Below are 17,257 nucleotides of genomic sequence, written 5' to 3' on the forward strand. Positions count from 1 at the left end.
ACAGGCCTGTTTTGGGAAATGGGGCGATGTTTGTGGAGCCTGGAGCAGAGGTAACACCCGTTCCTCTGCGTTTTCCCCTCTCCTGCCTGGCGGAGAAGAGGAAGGACCTGCCCGGTTACCCACATCCCATGACCCGGGAGAGAACAACCTGGATTTTCTCCTGTCACATGTAAGTGCTAAAACAGAAGACGAGCCATTTTTCAAGTGAAGGTGCACTAATCTCAGACAAAACCCCTGCAGGCGATGGCTTTGCAGGCTGACACTTGGGGCCAAAGTCAACTGTCTCACTTGGCAGGGAGGCAGATTGTATAGATCAAAATAAAAAAGCAAATCCCCCAGGTTTATTCTCCTTAGGCCTCAGCTTGGCTTGTTTCCTGTAGGCTGGTCTGTGGGGAGCTGAAGTGTCAGGGAACTTCTGGCAGCCCTGGGTGGCCTCGTCCTGCCTCTCACCACCCTCTGCCCTCAGGGCTGGGTGGGAAGTGGGGGTGCCTGCACCCCAACACAGCCCCATGCATTCTGGGGGGCTCTGGGGACCCCTCGCCCTCTCTGGCACCAGGGATCCAATGGAGTCGGGTGGGATTCAGTGGGTGAGAAGAGGAGCCCTGGGGTGCCACTGCTGTGAGCTGGGACCTATAGGTGACAGCAGGCGCTATGGGGGATTCCCACAGCATGAGCTGGTGCTGTGCGGTGAGTCCAGTGGGGTTCCCATAGGTGAGAGCAGCTGGTTACACAGGGGTGAGCACAGCAGTGTTCCCTCTGGGGACAGCACGCTCCCCACAGGTGACAGGAGGGTCCTAGAGCAGTGAGTCAGCACATTTCCCACAGGTGACAGTGGGTCCCTGAGGTTTGTCTGTCTGTCAGGGTTTCCTATAGGTGACAGCAGGGTCTTCCACAGGTGACTACAGGCCCCAGGGGAGGGTCCATCAGGTTTCCTAGAGGTGACAGCAGGCCCTATAGGGGTGACAGCAGGGTCTCCCCCAGGTCCCTGAGGTGTATGTTTCTGTCAGGATTTCCCATAGGTCCCTAAGAGGTCTGTGTGTCTGTCAGGGTGTCCCCAGGTGCCCGCAGGTCCCAGGGGAGGGTCCAGGGGGGTCTCCCCCGGGTGCCCGCAGGCCCCAGGGGGTGTGAGCAGCGTATCCCGCCGGTACCTGCTCTGGGCCGGTACCTGCTCTGGGCCGGTACCTGCTCTGGGCCGGTACCTGCTCTGGGCCAGCTCCGCCTCCCGCTCCTCCCGCAGCAGCTCCAGTTGCCGCTCCGCCGCCTCCTCCGCCATGGCCGCCGTCACTTCCGCTTCCGGGCCGCGGGGCGGGGAGGCCATGGCGGCCGCGCTGGCGGGGGCGCGGCGGAGGGCGGCAGGTGAGGGGGGACCGGGCGGGAGAACCGGCTCTACACAGCTTATCCGAGCCTGGCGCTTGGGCCCCTCAGGGCAAGAAAGCCGTTGAGGTGCTGGAGCGAGTGGAGAGAAGGGAACGGAGCTGGTGAGGGGCTGGAGCACAAGGGTGATGGAGCGGCTGAGGGACCTGGGGGGTTCAGCTGGAGAACAGGAGCTGAGGGGAGACCTTCTGAGCTCTGAACTGCCTGAAAGGAGCTTGGAGCCAGGGGGGTCGGGCTCTGCTCCCCAGGAACAAGCGCCAGGAGCAGAGGAAACGGCCTCAAGTTGCACCAGGGGAGGTTGAGGTTGGATGTGGGAACAATTTCTTCCCCAAAGGGCTGTGGGGCATTGGAACAGGCTGCCCAGGGCAGTGCTGGAGTCACCATCCCTGGAGGGCTGGACAGACGGACAGGAGGTTCTCAGGACATGGGGCAGAGACAGGGTGGGTTATGGTTGGACTCAAGATGTTAAGCGCCTCTTCCAACTCAAGTAATTCTGTGATCCCATGAACCTCTCAGCAAATTTCAGGAGCTGGGGGGTGCGTGGGGACCCCGAACCGTGTCCTGCCCTGGCTGGGCAGCCAGTGGGGTTGCTGAGAGCAGATGGGAGTTTGGGGGCTCTGGCCTCACGTTGGGGTTTTGTTTCTGTGAACCGCAGCTTCTACACATGAGACAGCTGGGTACAGGTTAGGGTGTGCTCCCCGTCCCTTGTGCCGGTTGTGCTTTGGCTGGTGAGCGAAAAAGATAAAGTTCCTGCAAAGAAACTGTGCAGGGTCTGTCTTCTAATTGAGCAATTGGGATAACAGAGGGATAAATCCATGAACACGCATTTTTAGGCCTTTGTCTCCGCTAATTAACAGCGTGTGCAGGTCCAGTGTCTTTCCAAAAAATGCTGAGGCTACACTCAAGCTGTAGTTCAGGTTGTAGGATGCCCCTCGTTCTTTGCACATTTGTGCGTTGGAATGGTAACACAGCTTCACTCTTTCTGTGAGCGTTTGCTTGTGTATGCGCTGCTCTGAAAAGCACCAATGCATTTTTCCAATTCCCGTATTCGGTTGTTGTTCCTTGTTCAGCTGCGCAGCCCCTCCGCTCCCCGTGCTAGAAGAACAAGTGTGTGGGGCGGTGAAAACCCAGGTGTGGCAGCGTTAAACCCGAATCTGCTGATCCTGCCCCGCTCCCCTGTTTCACCTGGCGCTGGGGTGGCTGCTCGGGAGCTGTGGGACCAGCAGTCACTGCTTATTTTTAATTTTTTCTCCCTCTCTCCCTTTTAGCTTTCCTGCTTTCGTCTGCGGTTCGGCACCAGAGCTCCCAGAGCACCTCGCTGCAGCAAGGGTAATGTCACCCGACTTTCTGCTTTGCTTCCGACTGTCCTTGGTGGGGGAGGAGCTGGTTTTCACTTTGGAAAAGGGACGCGTGTCACCCCTGCGAGGTTTGGACTCTGCCTGCGGTCACCATTGCCAGGAAGGTGCTTCTGTTGATCTGTGAAATTAAGCAGCAGAGTCTAGAGACAGATAATTAGACCCCACGCTGAGGAAAGGGCGGCAGGGTGGGCTCAGCCCATAGCAGGCAGCAGAGAAGCCGCTCAGGTCGGGACATCGCAGACTCCTCAGCTGCAGGAAGGGCTTCAGCTGCCACTTGTGGTTTAGGTGCAGGTTCTCTGCTCCTCCGGCAAGGGCCACCTCCTGTCCGGGCTCTCTGGTACCTGACAAATGCAGACATGGCACTACAGCCTTCATAAAATGTGATTTACAGCCCCAGCGCTGCAGGATGCTGTGCCGGGAGACTTCAGGCCTCACTGGTCTCCACGCTTTGAGAGCTGCCGGTTTGTGTCTGTGTTTGCTGGAATCTGGTGCGGGCTGTGCTGCTGCGAGCTCAGCCAGAAGGGGACACTGCAGAAATAGCGAATTCCTGTAGCAGCATCGGGGAAATATGGCAGGATTTGCTCGTGTGGCGTCTTCCCGCTGCTTCTCAGGAGAGTGGGAGCAGTTTGGGTCTCTGCCCTGGGACGTGGCGCCCGGTGTTGTCACCAAACCGCGCAGCAGACCCCGAGGCCTCGGTGCTGATTGTGCACTTGCTCGTGATTGCTTTGAGTTGTGGGAAATTACAGCCCTTTGAGCAGCACAGAGGAAACCAACCAAACGCAGCTGCTCTTGTGTTAATCTTGCATCCTTTCACTAGCATCTCATATTTATTCCTGAATATTTCTGCAGTTTGTGCATCCTGCGTCATTTATAGAAAATGTAGATGTCAGCACAGAGGAAATTCTGAACTTCCCATTTGTGACAGAGATGGGATTTACTGAGCAGCACCGTTCCCTTCATGTTTCAGAAACCAACACCTCCCTGGTCATTTCAGTGAGATCCAGGGTGAATCTCCCTCCTCTTTAAATCTGAGATTGTCTTTGTGGTGCTGTAGATTCCTCCTTAATAAGGAACTATAATCTGGTGCCTTTCAGTCACATCTCTGTGTGTGTAAAGGCGTTTGGCACCTCTGGGGCTAATCCCTGAGCGCCGCCGGATGGAGCCTGTTCTCCCTGCCCTGCAGCATGTTCTGATGAGACCTCTGCCCCTGCAAAGCACCATCCCTGCTCAGAGCGGGGCTTTGCTCCCCAGTTCTTTGGGAGCAAATCAGTAGTTCTTGTACCTGGCTCTTACACAGAGACACAAACAGCTTCCCTGGTTCCTCCTTGTTGTTGCTCCTTGTCCCAGAGTTCCTGAAAACCAGCTAATTATAAACCAGTGCCATTTGCATTGTTTCCACCCAAACTCACACTGTGCGTTTCGCGCAGCGTTTCGTTTTTGAATTAGCACCCCGTGGCCCGTTTGAGCTGAGTTAATTGTTGTTTGGCTCTGGTGTTTTACAGGGGTTCTCGTGACTTAGCGCTGCCTGTGCCGCCGTCAGCAGCCGTGTGCGGGTACCTGTGGCGCTGACTGGGGGGCTCGGGGCCTCGGGAATTATTATAGTAGTTCAGTTTAGAGGTGGAGGATCCCACCTGGTGATAATCCTGAGGAAAGCAGAAGGAACCCACCACAACAGGTAACAAGAACATCTTGCTGGCTGCTGGCTGAAACGCCCCTGGCGGTTTTCAGGCTCTTGGTCCATGTCAGTGCTGTGCCCCGCTGGCCCTCAGACCCCATTTGTGCACCACACTGTCGGTGTGAGGTGCTGTGCCTGCCGTGGACCGTGTTCAGGAGGTAATGGAGCAACGTCTCGGTGCAGAAGGTAGAGCAGGCGCCAGGTGATGTGTCTTCTGTGCAGAGTTTGTCACTCGGGTGCTGGTACAGTTTGAGCTGTGGCTGTTCCCGTGCTATGTTGGTGCTGAGTGACCCCACAGGGATCTGTGACACCCAGAAGCCCCCGGGCTGGTCACCAGGAGGGTCTGTGGGGACTGGTGCCACGTCTGGAAACAGAGGCCCGTGTCTCAGTGCAGCTGCACAGCATTCCAAAGGACGTGATTAAAGCCACTCTGTGTCACAACAGTGGAAGCTGCTCTTTTGGGGACAATAAGGATTTAATCTGCACCTTTTAGCAAAACCTGGTGGTGCTGGCAGTCCCAGGAGGAGCGCTGGGTGCGCGGGGCTGGGCGTGGGGCAGCGCATGTTCCGCTCCCGGCCCCGCTCGGCCTGGTCCCAGGCAGGGGCTGAGAAGCCACATCAGATGCTGCTGCTGGTCCTTCCCAGCGCGGTGTTATCGATCGTGCGCAGACATGGTAACGGCACAGAAGAGGCTTTTGTGCTCAGCATTTGTGGTATTGAACGCTGAACGGCGCTGGGGGGGAGATGCCATTATTGTCACCGTTCAGGGAACACAGCTGTTGGTGACAAGGGAAGAGCAGCCGCAGAACTCTCCTGTAAAGAACCCAGCTGCAGAGAAGAGCTTCAGAGGATGGAGGCAAAAAGGATGCGTGTGTGTCACTGATGCGCAGCGCTCAAGGCTGGTTAGGAACGATCGTTAGGAATGCTCGTTAGCCCTTCTTCCCCATCAAGGCACCTTGTCCTGCTGTCGGTAACTCCAGGGCTCAGCACATAGCGCTGAAGGAGCATTAGCACCTCGTCCTCTCAGCTGTGCAGGTGTAACTTGTGCCTTCTACCTGGAAAAGCTTAACAAGAGCCTTGCAGCTAAAGCTCAGGGGTAAGCAAGGCTTAAGGTGGGTCTGTTCCCATTGGAGTTGGTGACACAATTCCAGTCTGTAAAAACGAGGCGTCAGGAAGTCACTGCTGGTCGCTGAGCTTGGTCACCAGTGGCACATCCAGCTGTGGATCTTGGCATCGGGAACAAGCCATCGCCCAGCCTGGGGGAATTCTCAGTCAACCCGCTCCGTCTCCAGCTTCTTTTACCCTTTTTCCTCTCCTCATGTTTTACGTCTCTTATATCTGTTTCCTACAAGTGAATCCTCCCTTTTCATTCACAGACTTGTTGCCAAAACATCTCTGACTTCGCCCCCATGGCCTGAAGTGAAGCTCCCAGACCCGGTGGAAGAGGCGAAGTATCACGCAGGTAAAGGTCCCGAGTCCCCAGGTGACGACTCGCACTCCACCATTGCCACTGAGCATAGAGAAGTGCCCGCAATGCCTGGAGCTGGTTTTTGTCCTTCACATTTCTGTCTCTGGACTTGTGCTCCAGCTCCTGGTGTTGGGGGTTTGGGTAGAACGTGAGGTCTCCTCAGTTTGAGAGAGCGTGACAGCTTGTAACACCCCCAGAGGAACCTTACCTCATGTGGTGTGTTGCTTTTGAAAGCACGAAACAGGCATTTTGGACAGGAAAAAACAGTTATTTTTCTTTTAATGGATAAATGAAAGAGCTGAAGCCAGCAGAAGCAGTTGGCTGGTGGGCACAGCAGAGAGCGGGTGGGTTTCAGTGCCTGGGGCAGTGCCAGAGCCAGCAGGAGCAGGTGGGCAGTGGGCACTGGCGGGGCTGCAGAGCTGTGACATGTGGCAGCGAGCAGCTGGGGAGGGACGTGACGTTGGGGAACGATTCTTGTCCCCACGGCCGGTGGGGACCATTGATCTCAGCCAGCGGTCCCTGCAGCAGTGCCCGGAGCCCGCAGCCATTGGCCTCGCACGTCCGCAGAATGCCGCAGAACTTCTCATCTCTCTGCACTCCCGGGAGTGCTCAAGTGACAGATGAGTGTTTTGTCCCCGAGCACGGTTTGACCCAGTGGTGAACTGTAAACTGCTCAGTTTGATGTACAGGAGCCCCGTGGTGAACAGGGTCCCATGTTCCCCGCATGGATTCCTGCAATTTCCTTGCCCTGTGCCCTGCTTCTGTTGATGAGCGGGGTCGTTAGCTCCTGGCTGTGCTCATCCAAAGCAAAGCACAGCCAGAGCGCTTGGATTGTGCGCGCAGTTCTCCTGCTGGCTGTGGGAACAGACAGGGACAGTTCAGGAGGGGTCACTCCACATGGTGCTGACACAGAAGCCGTGCTAACAGTCAGATGGAAACATCACTGTTTGGAGGAGTTATCTGCAACTTGAGAGCCCAAGCGCAGTGAAGACAACGTGCCTTTTCTGCTTACAAACAGATGAGAAAGGCCTGTGGGCAGCCAGTTGAAATTTGGCGAGGAAATAACCCTCGTTAGAGCATGACTCTGCCTGTTTTCTGCCAAGAGAAAGTTGTGGTCCAACATTTTGGAATTTTGGTTTTGAAATGTTGGCCACAGGACCGCTGATGTACAGAGATCAGCAGTTTGGAGCAGGAAGAAATTGGTTGTACCCGATGTGCTGTTGAGGGCATAACAAAGAGAAGGGGGTTGTATCTTTTCTCTGGATTTTTTGTAGTGGAGCACTGTGAATCAGAGCAAAGAGAACACAGTGGATTGTTCTTTTGGGACAGCAATTCCAGCAGCACAGAAGCTAAACTCTTCATCCTAGTGGGAACTGCAGCAGCTGCTGCCTTGCAGATCATTTCTGTCCTTACCTCTGTCTTCAATAGTTTGCTTCTGCTGGGCTGGAACTTGGGCGCTCTCCAAGCGTTCCGGTAAGGGCTGGGTTTGGTTTGGCTGCTGGATTCTTGTCCGTCCCAAAGGGGTGTTGTGTTGTTTACGTTCCGAGAAACAGCGATGAGCCACTTCTGCAGACAGTGAGGAAAATCCAGCTTTCCAGTTACAGAGAAGTTGGTGTTTTCCTGAGCAGCTCAGGAGGGTGGAAAGCTGCTGTTTGGCACTTGTTAGCAATACCTTTTGGTGTTGCCATCAAAATTGGTTTGGGCTTCACTGCACAGGGAGCTGATCCAGAGAACCGAGTCTGTCTGTGTGCAGGACCCTGGGACCCGCGCTGCTCAGACACCTGTGGGAAGAGATTTTCTGGAACAGAACGAGGGAAAGGGCTCTGTCTTTGCAGCAGGTACTGGTTCTCAGGCCAGGCTTTGTTAGCACACGGGAGCCCTTTCCCTGTGTGCTTTCCCAAACTTCCCAATGTTCCCGTGTGCCTCGCACAGTGTTTGCAGTCCTGGGCCTTCCACGTGTTACACAGAAACTGAGGGAGCTGCCCGCCACGTGTGGGATGTGTGGACAAGCACCCTGTCCTGGAAGGCTTTAAATCTCAATACAGTGGACTTCAAGGTGCTAAGAAATAGGCTGAGAAGTTGAGTGTTACATTAGCTGCACACTGTGTATGAGGTGTTTGTTTATGCGTGGGTTTGCCAGCAACTAAAATACAAATAGCTCATTAAGTTTAGGAAAGGGGGGCTCAGACCCCATGGGAAACAACACTGCTGCTGGTCCTTGCTGAAAGGTTCCCAGCAGAGCAGAGCTTAGGGCAGCCCTGCACGCCGTGCCAGGTTTGCTGGTTCAGAGCAGCCCTTGCACCGTGCCGGGTTTGCTGGTTCCGAGCAGCCCTGCACCGTGCCGGGTTTGCTGGTTCCGAGCAGCCCTGCGCCGTGCCGGGTTTGCTGGTTCCGAGCAGCCCTGCGCCGTGCCGGGTTTGCTGGTTCCGAGCGGCCCTGCGCCGTGCCGGGTTTGCTGGTTCCGAGCAGCCCTGCGCCGTGCCGGGTTTGCTGGTTCCGAGCAGCCCTGCGCCGTGCCGGGTTTGCTGGTTCAGAGCAGCCCTGCGCCGTGCCGGGTTTGCTGGTTCCGAGCAGCCCTGCGCCGTGCCGGGTTTGCTGGTTCCGAGCAGCCCTGCGCCGTGCCGGGTTTGCTGGTTCCGAGCAGCCCTGCGCCGTGCCGGGTTTGCTGGTTCCGAGCAGCCCTGCACCGTGCCGGGTTTGCTGCAGCGATCCCTCCCCGCTGTGTCCGACAGAGGTGGTGCGGAGGGTGAACGGGCTGATCGCAGCGGGGCAGTACGGGAGGCTCTTTGCCGTCGTGCACTTCGCCAGCAAGCAGTGGAAGATCACCAGCGAGGACCTGATCATGATGGACAACGTCCTGGAGGCCGAGTGCGGAGACCGCATCCGCATGGAGAAGGTGAGGTGCCGTGCCAGCAGAGCCGATTTCTGCCCCAGCCCCCGAGGGAGAGCCAGTTTTTAAAGCCCATCCTGGAGAGCTCCTGTCGGATCTCCCGTTCTCACTCCAGCTATTTGCTTTGCCTTCGTTTTGTTCCAGTATTGGTTAGCGATAATGTTATTGTGATTTCTGTTGAACAGAGCTGCAATGAGTCTTGCCAGACTCTGTCAGGAGACAGATTTTTGTTGTACTAACTTCATCCAAAAAAACCCGACAAAATTACAGTTGTTGTTTCTAGAGACGACAGTTAAAGCCTGTGTTTACCTCCAGACTCCAGCACCCGAAATACTTGCACTGTTCCCGGAGGGACTGTCGCTGCTCAGTGCTTTGCCAGATCCTTATCGCGCTGGGCGTGTTGGGTGGAGGGAGAGGGATGGTGCCTGTGCGGGACGATTGCCAAGGTGCAATTAAATATCTTTATCCAAAGCCTCAGTTAACTAGCAGGAACTTGTGGAGGCTCGTTAATCCAAACGAAAGGCGATGAGGTGGGATTGTGTTGGTTTAATCTTGCTGGTGGTTGTTAGAGCCAAGGGAGCGGTCGAGACCGGGCAGTTTTCCCACTCGCCCGTTGCTGTGCAGTGCAGTTTTGGGGCAACTTTGGGGGCATTTGGCGTGTGTGTCCTCACACCGCAGAGGAGGGTTTGCAGGGAGCGCAAAACTGGAAAAGCTGAACCACCGTGACCTCTGGGGGTGTCACTGGCAAGTATCTGTCTAAGACAAAGTCTGAACATCTCATGGCGGCTCCTCTGCTGTGTTTAAGTGCTGCCGGGGGTTAGTGTGGGGCGGGCAGCCTGTGCCAAGCGTTGCCTCTTCCCCCGCGTCCCCCTGCCCGGCCCTTGGAGAGGAAGGGGTCGAAATGCCCTGAGACAACAGGGCTGGTCCCTGGGGGTGAATCCCCCACACGCTCGTTTCTCTGTTGCCCATCTTGGGGCCTCACGGTGCAGAATGAGGACAGTGTTGCTCTACTGGGTTACGTAGCAATGGCAATAAAAATGCAATGATTTTAATAGCTGCCGTTCCTCCCGATCCCACGCGAGGCGTATTCCTCTCCTGCCCTGGGTTGCTTTTCATGTCTTTTACAGCTCCTGGTGAGCCAGGACAGGAAGGTTCAGTGTGTTCCGATCGGCGTGGAAGATACTCCCCAAGTACGTTTAGCAGGAGCAGCTCTCCCGGGCTGGCTGATTAATGGCTCTGTTTCCTGCCCCTTAGCTGCCTTGCCCACCGCCCCTCTGCAGTAACAGCGTTCCATTCAGAACACATCAAGGCCTGTTTGTAAGCGGCTCGGGTCCTGTCTGCTGACTGTAGAATCTGGAAGCTCTTGTTTGCATCTCTCCTGGGGCAGTGGACCGGTGATACATGCCTAATTTATTTTCCATAGGTGTTGCTGGTTGGTGCTGACGACTTCACGCTTATCGGAAGGCCGCTCCTGAGGTAAGACGGCTCATACAAGAACTATCTTCAAGGCAATTATTGTACTTAATTGTGGCTTCAGGGCTTCTGCAGTCCCTGAAACAGAAAAGAAACCTGGATTTATCAGCAGTAGCTTTTCTCCCAGCCCCATGGCTGTCGAGTCACAGCAAACCAAGCTGGCCCTGTTGCTGCAGCACCAAGGCAGGCCAGCAGTGCCCATTTCTAAGGTAACCGCAGGATATGCACCTTTCTTGGGCTGGATCTTTCTCTCATGGTATAAGACTTGTGGAAACTAGCAGTAAATCCTGCTTTTCAACATCTTTATTCCCTAATTTCGTGATTGTCATCTTAGAATAACCCAGAAATCCTTGCCCGTCCCTTAATCTCTTAATTTGACTTGGGTTTTTAAGCCCATTTCCTTTTACCTGTGTCTTAACCCAGCAGACCTTTATCTTCATTCTAGAGTTGCGGATTTTCCCTTCCTCCTGGTCACCCAGCGCAGCAATGACGGAGCGGGGAGGATGCGTTTCCCCCTCGGCACCGTCCCATCCCCGCGCTGTAGGACTCGCTATAGAGCCTGGCAGAACAGCTGCCTCTTCAGCCTTTTCTTCCCCAAAGCACGTGGCGTGTGGCGCGGGTGTTGCTGCTCAGCGCTGAGCTCTGGCCAGGAGCAAAGTCTTGAGCTGCTTTCTGCAGGAGAGGAGGTTTTAGCGGTAGAACACAAGTCGAGATGAGGTGGGTTGCGGGTGTTCAGTGCATCTGGGAGCTGAGCCACGCGGAGGTGTTGGCTTGAGCCGGCCCGGCTTTGCAGGGGATGGTGGGGTAAGGAGGAACTCATACATCTGACAGTTGTTTCTAGTGGATCCAGGTTGGAAAAACCATGTGGTTTCAGATTGGTTTCACTTCTGTTTTCCATGGTGTTTAGGACTTGCTTGGAACGTGTTTGTACGGCTGCTAACACGACTTGAGCTGCGCTGGTGTAACTGCCTCGGGTCCCCGTGTTAACAGGATTTGGAGGGCTGCTGGTCCTTTTAGCAGCACTGCAAAGAGATCTGGAACCGCAGACCCTTGGGAGTCCTTGAGTTATTGCCAGGTATTGCACTTGCAGGAGATTCTAGGAAGGGGAATCTCATTATTTGGACTCGAAATGTCAACTTCCAGGGATGCAGGTGAGAGCCCGGGTTGTGCAGACAGGGCTGTGCTGTGTCGGGCGGTTGAGGAGCACCGTCCTTCACCTGCCTCTCCCGTCTGCGGACCGGGCTGGTTCTGGGCAGCTCCCACGTTCTGTGCTGGGCCTGGCACGTGGCCCGAGACCCTGGAGCTCTGGACTGGGAGGAGAACCAGCTGTGGGGTCCCCGCGAGTGCTCCGGATGCAGGAAAAGCGCTGCCAGTCGCTCGGCGCAGACCAAACCGCACCGCGCCGGCGGGACCTGCAGCCGGTAGCGCTGGGAGGGAGGAGGAGGAAGAGGGGGCCCAGCAGGTGGCACGGGGGCTGATGGGGAGGTGACATCCTCCCCCAGTCCCCAGCGCTCGGTGCGGGCCGGGAAGGACGAGCAGAGCCCAGCATCTGGCAGCAGGGTGGAGCGCGGCCGTTCCTCCACACGGCTCCCCGCAGTGCCCAAACCACGGGCGTTTGGGAGGGGAGGTAGGAGGTTGGACGCAAACAAAGGCGGTTTTGGTCTTCTGTTGTTTTAAAAATAAGCACATCTGTGAATGCTTGCACTGATGTCTGCGTGAGACAGCTCGTTACAGCTGCACTCCCCGCTCGGGCCTGGGGGTGGGTGGGAACTTGTCCTGCTCTGGACAGATGATGGTAATTGAGTTTTGCGTAGCAGTCGATGACAGTCCCGCGAAGCCTGGCGGAGCGGCGCTGCAGCAGAGCACCTCTGCGTGCCAGGGGCTGCTCTGGAACACGAGCTGGCTCCTGCGCCGGGATCCGCCGCGTTCGTGGCCGTGCAGGTGACGGACTGCGCGGTGTCACCGGCGTGCCCGGCAGCACGCGGCTGTGCCGTGATCACCTGTGTGCTGCAGAGGCTGCTGGGCCCTTCTAGAGCTGTGGTTAGGGGTGAGCATAACCTGGGCAGGTTTGGATTTCAGGCCATCAGTTCAGCGCCCTCAGCTGTTGTAGATCCAAGCAAAATGAACGGTGCTGCACTGAGAAGGTTCAGCTTATATGTAGACAAAGTGCAGCTGATGGGAAATTGATTTCTCTGGATGAGCCCTGCTCTTTTGCCTGTTCCTGCCCATTTCTGCAGCAGCTTTGGTGGAAATGGCAAAGGCCCTTGGTCCTGTTCCTTTCCCAGATTGTTACCTTCGCAGGGAGGGAGCGAGTGAGCTTGTCGGTTGAAATTATTGCCTCCGTGAGTTACGACCCTTGGGGCTTGTAGCTTGCCTGGATCTTTTTTTACTGCTTAATGACAGCGGCTTTCAGCCCAGCTTCGACCCGTGAGGTTTCAGTGTGAAGTTTCCTTGCTCCTGCAGCAATGGGGCAGCTGCGCTGTGTCAGGAGACGCGGCAGCCCCTGCGAAACCTGTGACCCCTTTGGATTTCCGTGCACATTCCAGTCATACCTAGAACATGCAATTCAGAGTTGTTGGTTGGTTGGTTTTTTTCTTGAGCTCTGTTTTGCTGAGCGTTTCCTCTGTTGAGCAGCGCGCTGGTCTCTGCTGCGCCTCGGCTTTGCCCCCGGGGCAGGGGGCAGCGCACGCCGTGCCGCTCCTGACCCGCGCTGAAGCACAACGGGCACGGGGCGTTTGGGGTTGTGTGAAGCACAACAGGCACAGGAGCACGGGGCGTTTGGGGGTCTCTGTAAAGCACGGTGGGCACAGGAGCACGGGGTGTTTGGGGATTGTGTAAGGCACAACGGGCATGGGGCGTTTGGGGGTCTCTGTAAAGCACAACAGGCACAGGAGCACGGGGCATTTGGGGGTCTCTGTGAAGCACAACAGGCACAGGAGCACGGGACGTTTGGGGTTGTGTGAAGCATGGGGCGTTTGGGGGTCTCTGTAAAGCACAGGAGCGCAGGGCGTTTGGGGGTCTCTGTGAAGCACGGTGGGCACAGGAGCACGGGGTGTTTGGGAGTTGTGTAAAGCACGATGGCCATGGGGCGTTTGGGGGTCTCTGTGAAGCCCGGCAGGCACAGGAGCACAGGGCGTTTGGGGGTTGTGTAAAGCACAACAGGCACAGGAGCACGGAGTGTTTGGGGTTGTGTGAAGCACAACAGGCACAGGAGCATGGGGCGTTTGGGGGTCTCTGTGAAGCATGGTGGGCACAGGAGCACAGGGTGTTTGGGGTTGTGTGAAGCACAACAGGCACAGGAGCGTGGGGCATTTGGGGGTCTCTGTAAAGCACAGCAGGCACAGGAGCACAGGGCGTTTGGGGGTCTCTGTGAAGCAGGGTGCTTTTGGGGCTCTCTGTGGAGCACGGGGCGTTTGGGGCTCTCTGTGGAGCACGGGGTGTTTGGGGGTCTCTGTGGAGCACGGGGCGTTTGGGGGTGCCTGTCCTGGCGTTGCAGAGCATGCCGCGTGTTCCGGCGGTGCTGCTGGATCCAGAGAACAGCCTGTAGCTGGGAGGTCAGGGTCACCCGGTGGTCTCCTAAAGCCGAGAGTATCTGATGTCTGTGTTCTTCTGGGCTGCTCGTCGGATGCAGATATATCTGTTTTCTCTGCGGTTTTGCTTCCCTCCTCCCTCGCGGATCTGGTCTCTGACATAAATGGCACCCAGAAGGTAAATGTCTCAACCCTGGCCTGCCGGTGACCCTGCTGAAGAGCCGGGCTGGGTGGGCAGCGCAAACAGCGCCGTTTGTCAGGAAAACGCTCTTTAAATGTCTTCTGGTGGCGAAACGAGCACGCTAATGGGTTTTTAATGCCGCTCCGCAGCGGTGCTGCACCAAAGAGCGTCTCTTCCTCCTCCGCCGTGGCTGCTGATTAAAACCAGGCTTTGCAGAGCTTTAGGCCGGGCTCTGTCCGGAGGCTCGTGCCCCTGGCAGGGGTGTTGGCGCACACAGGCGGCAGCTGAAGTGCCAGCGCTCTGGTTTCCATCTGGGGGCTGTCCTGTGGGAGCCCTGCAGAGCCGGCTGGGCAGCACAGCCTGTGCGTCAGGTAACGCGGAAGGCGCGTTACACTGGGATTTCCCTCACCTGTGATGGAGTATGGGCTGTTCCGTCATCTCCGTCCTTGGGGAGGAGGATGTTTACTTGCTGAGAGTTTCCATGTGTGGAAATGAGATCCAGAAATACCCGGAGTGTTGGAGCGCTCTCCGCACTCAGGCTGAGCTGTGGGGCAGGGAGTGGTACCCGCACTCCACAGGGACCCCCTGGCTGTTCTTCCAGTGTGGGGCAAACAAGGGGGCGGCGCAGGAGCGGAGCAGAGGGGCGTGCGGTGCTGTGCTCCCTGCTGGAACGGGGACCGGAGCACGTCACGGAGCCTTTGCCAGGATCATGGAGGTGGGAAGGCGAGCAGCCTTGCTCCCGGCTGCCTGCCCTGCCGTCTGGGCTCATCCGCGCACCGCATCTCCAGGCTTTCGGGTTTGCACCCCGAAACCAACAGCCTGACACCTTCCCCTCCTGCCCGGTGGCTTTAGCTCCTGCGAGGCAGGATGTGTCATCTGCGTTGCTCCCCAGAAACCTGCTCACCGAGAGGAGGAGACTGTAAATCATTTAACAGTGATGCTTTTGCGTTCTGTTTTTAAGGAAAGATCTCGTCCGTGTGGAGGCAACCGTGATTGAAAAGACGGAGTCCTGGCCGAAAATCAACATGCGCTTTTGGAAGAGGCACAACTATCAGAGGAGGAAAAGTAAGAGGAGAACACAGCGTCCTTCCCCGCTGTTTGCTGCTGGCTCTGGGGGCCCGTGTGGTGACACCAACGCCTGGGGAGTCACTGTCACTGTCACTGTCCCCAGGGCCCCTCATGCCGCAGTTTCCTGTGTTGGGAGCGCAGTGACTGAATGTTCCCTGCCCGGCTCCCGTTGTTACACAGCCTGGCGGAAAACCTGGCTGCAGAACACCCATCTGGTTCTGTGTCCCAAGCCTCAAACACTGGCTGTGCAATCGCAGATATTTGCGAGTCTTAACCATGTCCTGTGCAGGGGCTGTGGTTCCAAACAGCAGCTGCTTCTTGGACGTGGCGGAGAGAGAAATTACCCCTGTTTTTGTTGGAACAGGCCCCATTGGGGCTCAGTCTGCACCCTCGCCCCCCCAGCCCCCTAAGGTGTGCAAACCGCTTGTGCTCTCGTCTCATCTTCTGCTTTGTCTGTTTCCGTTCTTTTGCAGTCATCGTGCACCCGCAGACCGTCCTCCGGATCAACACCATAGAAGTTTTCCCGTGTTTGTCGTGATGGATTGATCGCGCGACGTGTGGCTTGGCGGCATTATTGCTCCAGGCAATTATGGAAATAAAACTGCCTTCTCCTTGGAGAGCTCTGGACCTCTTGCTGCTGTTGGGAATGGAAATCTATATGTACTTTCTCTTTAAAAAAAAAGACAAAATTAATTTTATGGAACTATTATTTCAGGCTCGACGGTGCGTGTTTGTCAGGAGTCGCGGACACGCCGGGACGCGCTGCGGGCTGCTCCACGCCGGCCGGCTCGCTGCTCAGCGCTCATACAGAATTAGTGCAAAATGCTCAGGATTTATTGAAGCGATGCGTTCAGACCGAGGCAAAAGGGGATTGTTTGGGGTATGAAGCAGTGTTTTACCATTCCGAGGGGCAGCGCAAACCCCCTGTTCTCTAGGGTGAAGTCACAAGTCTCCCTTTGGCTTCACACGTTGTGGGGCGGCCGCTCGTGATTGATCCTCGTTCTGGCTGCTGAGTGTGGTTTAAGAGCAGAAATTTCGCAACAAAGCAGCCTTTTTAATTTCCCCAGCCCCCCCAGGCGCTGATTCATAGTGGAAATTTATCTGTTAGGACAAAACATCGCGTCCAATGGGGTGGAATCTGGGATCAGGTGTCCTTGGGGCTGAGATGAGAACCAGAGCCGAGCGCTCGCCTTCCAGCGCCTCCACGGCCAAACTGTGGCGTTCACCCCATAATCGCCACTCGGAGCTGCTGGGTTTTGTGTAAATTGGGGTTTTGTGGCTGGCGGGAGGCTGGAGCAGGTGGAGGGCGTCCCTGTGCGGAGCCGAACCCGGCTCCAACGCCCACTCCTGCCCACAGAGCCCCATGCGGAGCCGAACCCGGCTCCGGCGCCCGCTCCTGCCTGCAAAGCCCCGTGCGGAGCCAGACCCAGCTCCAGCACCCGCTCCTGCCCACAGAGCCCCGTGCAGAGCCGGACCTGGCTCCAGCACCCGCTCCTGCCCGCAAAGCCCTGTGCGGGGCCGGACCCAGCTCCAGTGCCCACTCCTGCCCACAGAGCCCCGTGTGGGGCCAGACCCGGCTCCGGCGCCCGCTCCTGCCCGCAAAGCCCCGTGCAGAGCTGGACCTGGCTCCGGCACCCACTCCTGCCTGCAAAGCCCCGTGCGGATCTGGACCTGGCTCCAGCGCCTGCTCCTGCCCACAAAACCGCCGCTGGTTTTGGTTCATCTCTGGTGCCTTGGGGTGTTTCTGGGGCTCCGTTCCGAGCCCCGTGTGGGACAAGGGCCTTTCAGCGTCGTTTCCTCGCTGGACGGAGCTGTCGGGAGCTGCCAGCGCTGCTCTGGGAGCTGATTAGCCGAGCACTAATTAACAGCGTGCTGCGGCAGCAAAGGGAGTGCGCCGCTGAATGTCAGCGCAGCCCTGACCTCATCCTCGCCCTGTGAAGGGTGATGGACCGTGGCACCTTCACTCAGTTCTGGCTGTGGCTCATGGGGTTTTTGGGTTGCTGGCTTCCCCGCAGCAGATGCAGACGCCTCCAGGAGCTGGTTTGCAGGGAGGTTCTTGCAGCCCCTCCAGCGGGCACGGCGCGAGGTCTGCAGCTGGGATTTGGGGTTTGCGTCCTCACCGCGACCAGATCAGCGTCGTGACCGCAGGGGACCGGCCCGCGCGGGACAGCTCTCTGCGGGGCAACTCCGCAGCTCCGTCTGGACGAGTTTTACATTACCTACGTGGTGGGGTTCCTCTCC

The 17,257-nt window shown here is 57.0% G+C and overlaps 2 protein-coding genes across 4 annotated transcripts in view; one reads left to right on the plus strand and one right to left on the minus strand.

Annotated features, from left to right (window-relative positions):
- IGHMBP2 (immunoglobulin mu DNA binding protein 2) overlaps positions 1-1,302 on the minus strand; it is a 28,358-nt gene extending 27,056 nt beyond the window's left edge. The window contains exon 1 of one of the 3 annotated variants that reach the window (XM_065838628.2): positions 1,200-1,302. In XM_065838628.2, coding sequence (XP_065694700.1) covers positions 1,200-1,273 — 74 coding nt within the window. In that variant the 5' untranslated portion in view covers positions 1,274-1,302. Of the gene's footprint in view, positions 1-1,148 lie in introns of all 3 variants that reach the window. The other 2 variants (XM_071808675.1, XM_071808676.1) reach the window with 2 other exon arrangements.
- Positions 1,287-15,633, plus strand: MRPL21 (mitochondrial ribosomal protein L21). The gene is made up of 7 exons (XM_065838629.2): positions 1,287-1,356; positions 2,643-2,703; positions 5,783-5,868; positions 8,607-8,770; positions 10,188-10,240; positions 14,910-15,013; positions 15,490-15,633. The coding sequence occupies exons 1-7, from the start codon at positions 1,317-1,319 to the stop codon at positions 15,552-15,554; spliced, it is 573 nt and encodes a 190-aa protein (XP_065694701.1). The 5' UTR covers positions 1,287-1,316; the 3' UTR covers positions 15,555-15,633.
- The last annotated feature ends 1,624 nt before the right edge of the window (positions 15,634-17,257 follow it).

This window comes from Patagioenas fasciata, chromosome 5 (assembly GCF_037038585.1).
Source record: "Patagioenas fasciata isolate bPatFas1 chromosome 5, bPatFas1.hap1, whole genome shotgun sequence".
NCBI lineage: Eukaryota > Metazoa > Chordata > Aves > Columbiformes > Columbidae > Patagioenas > Patagioenas fasciata.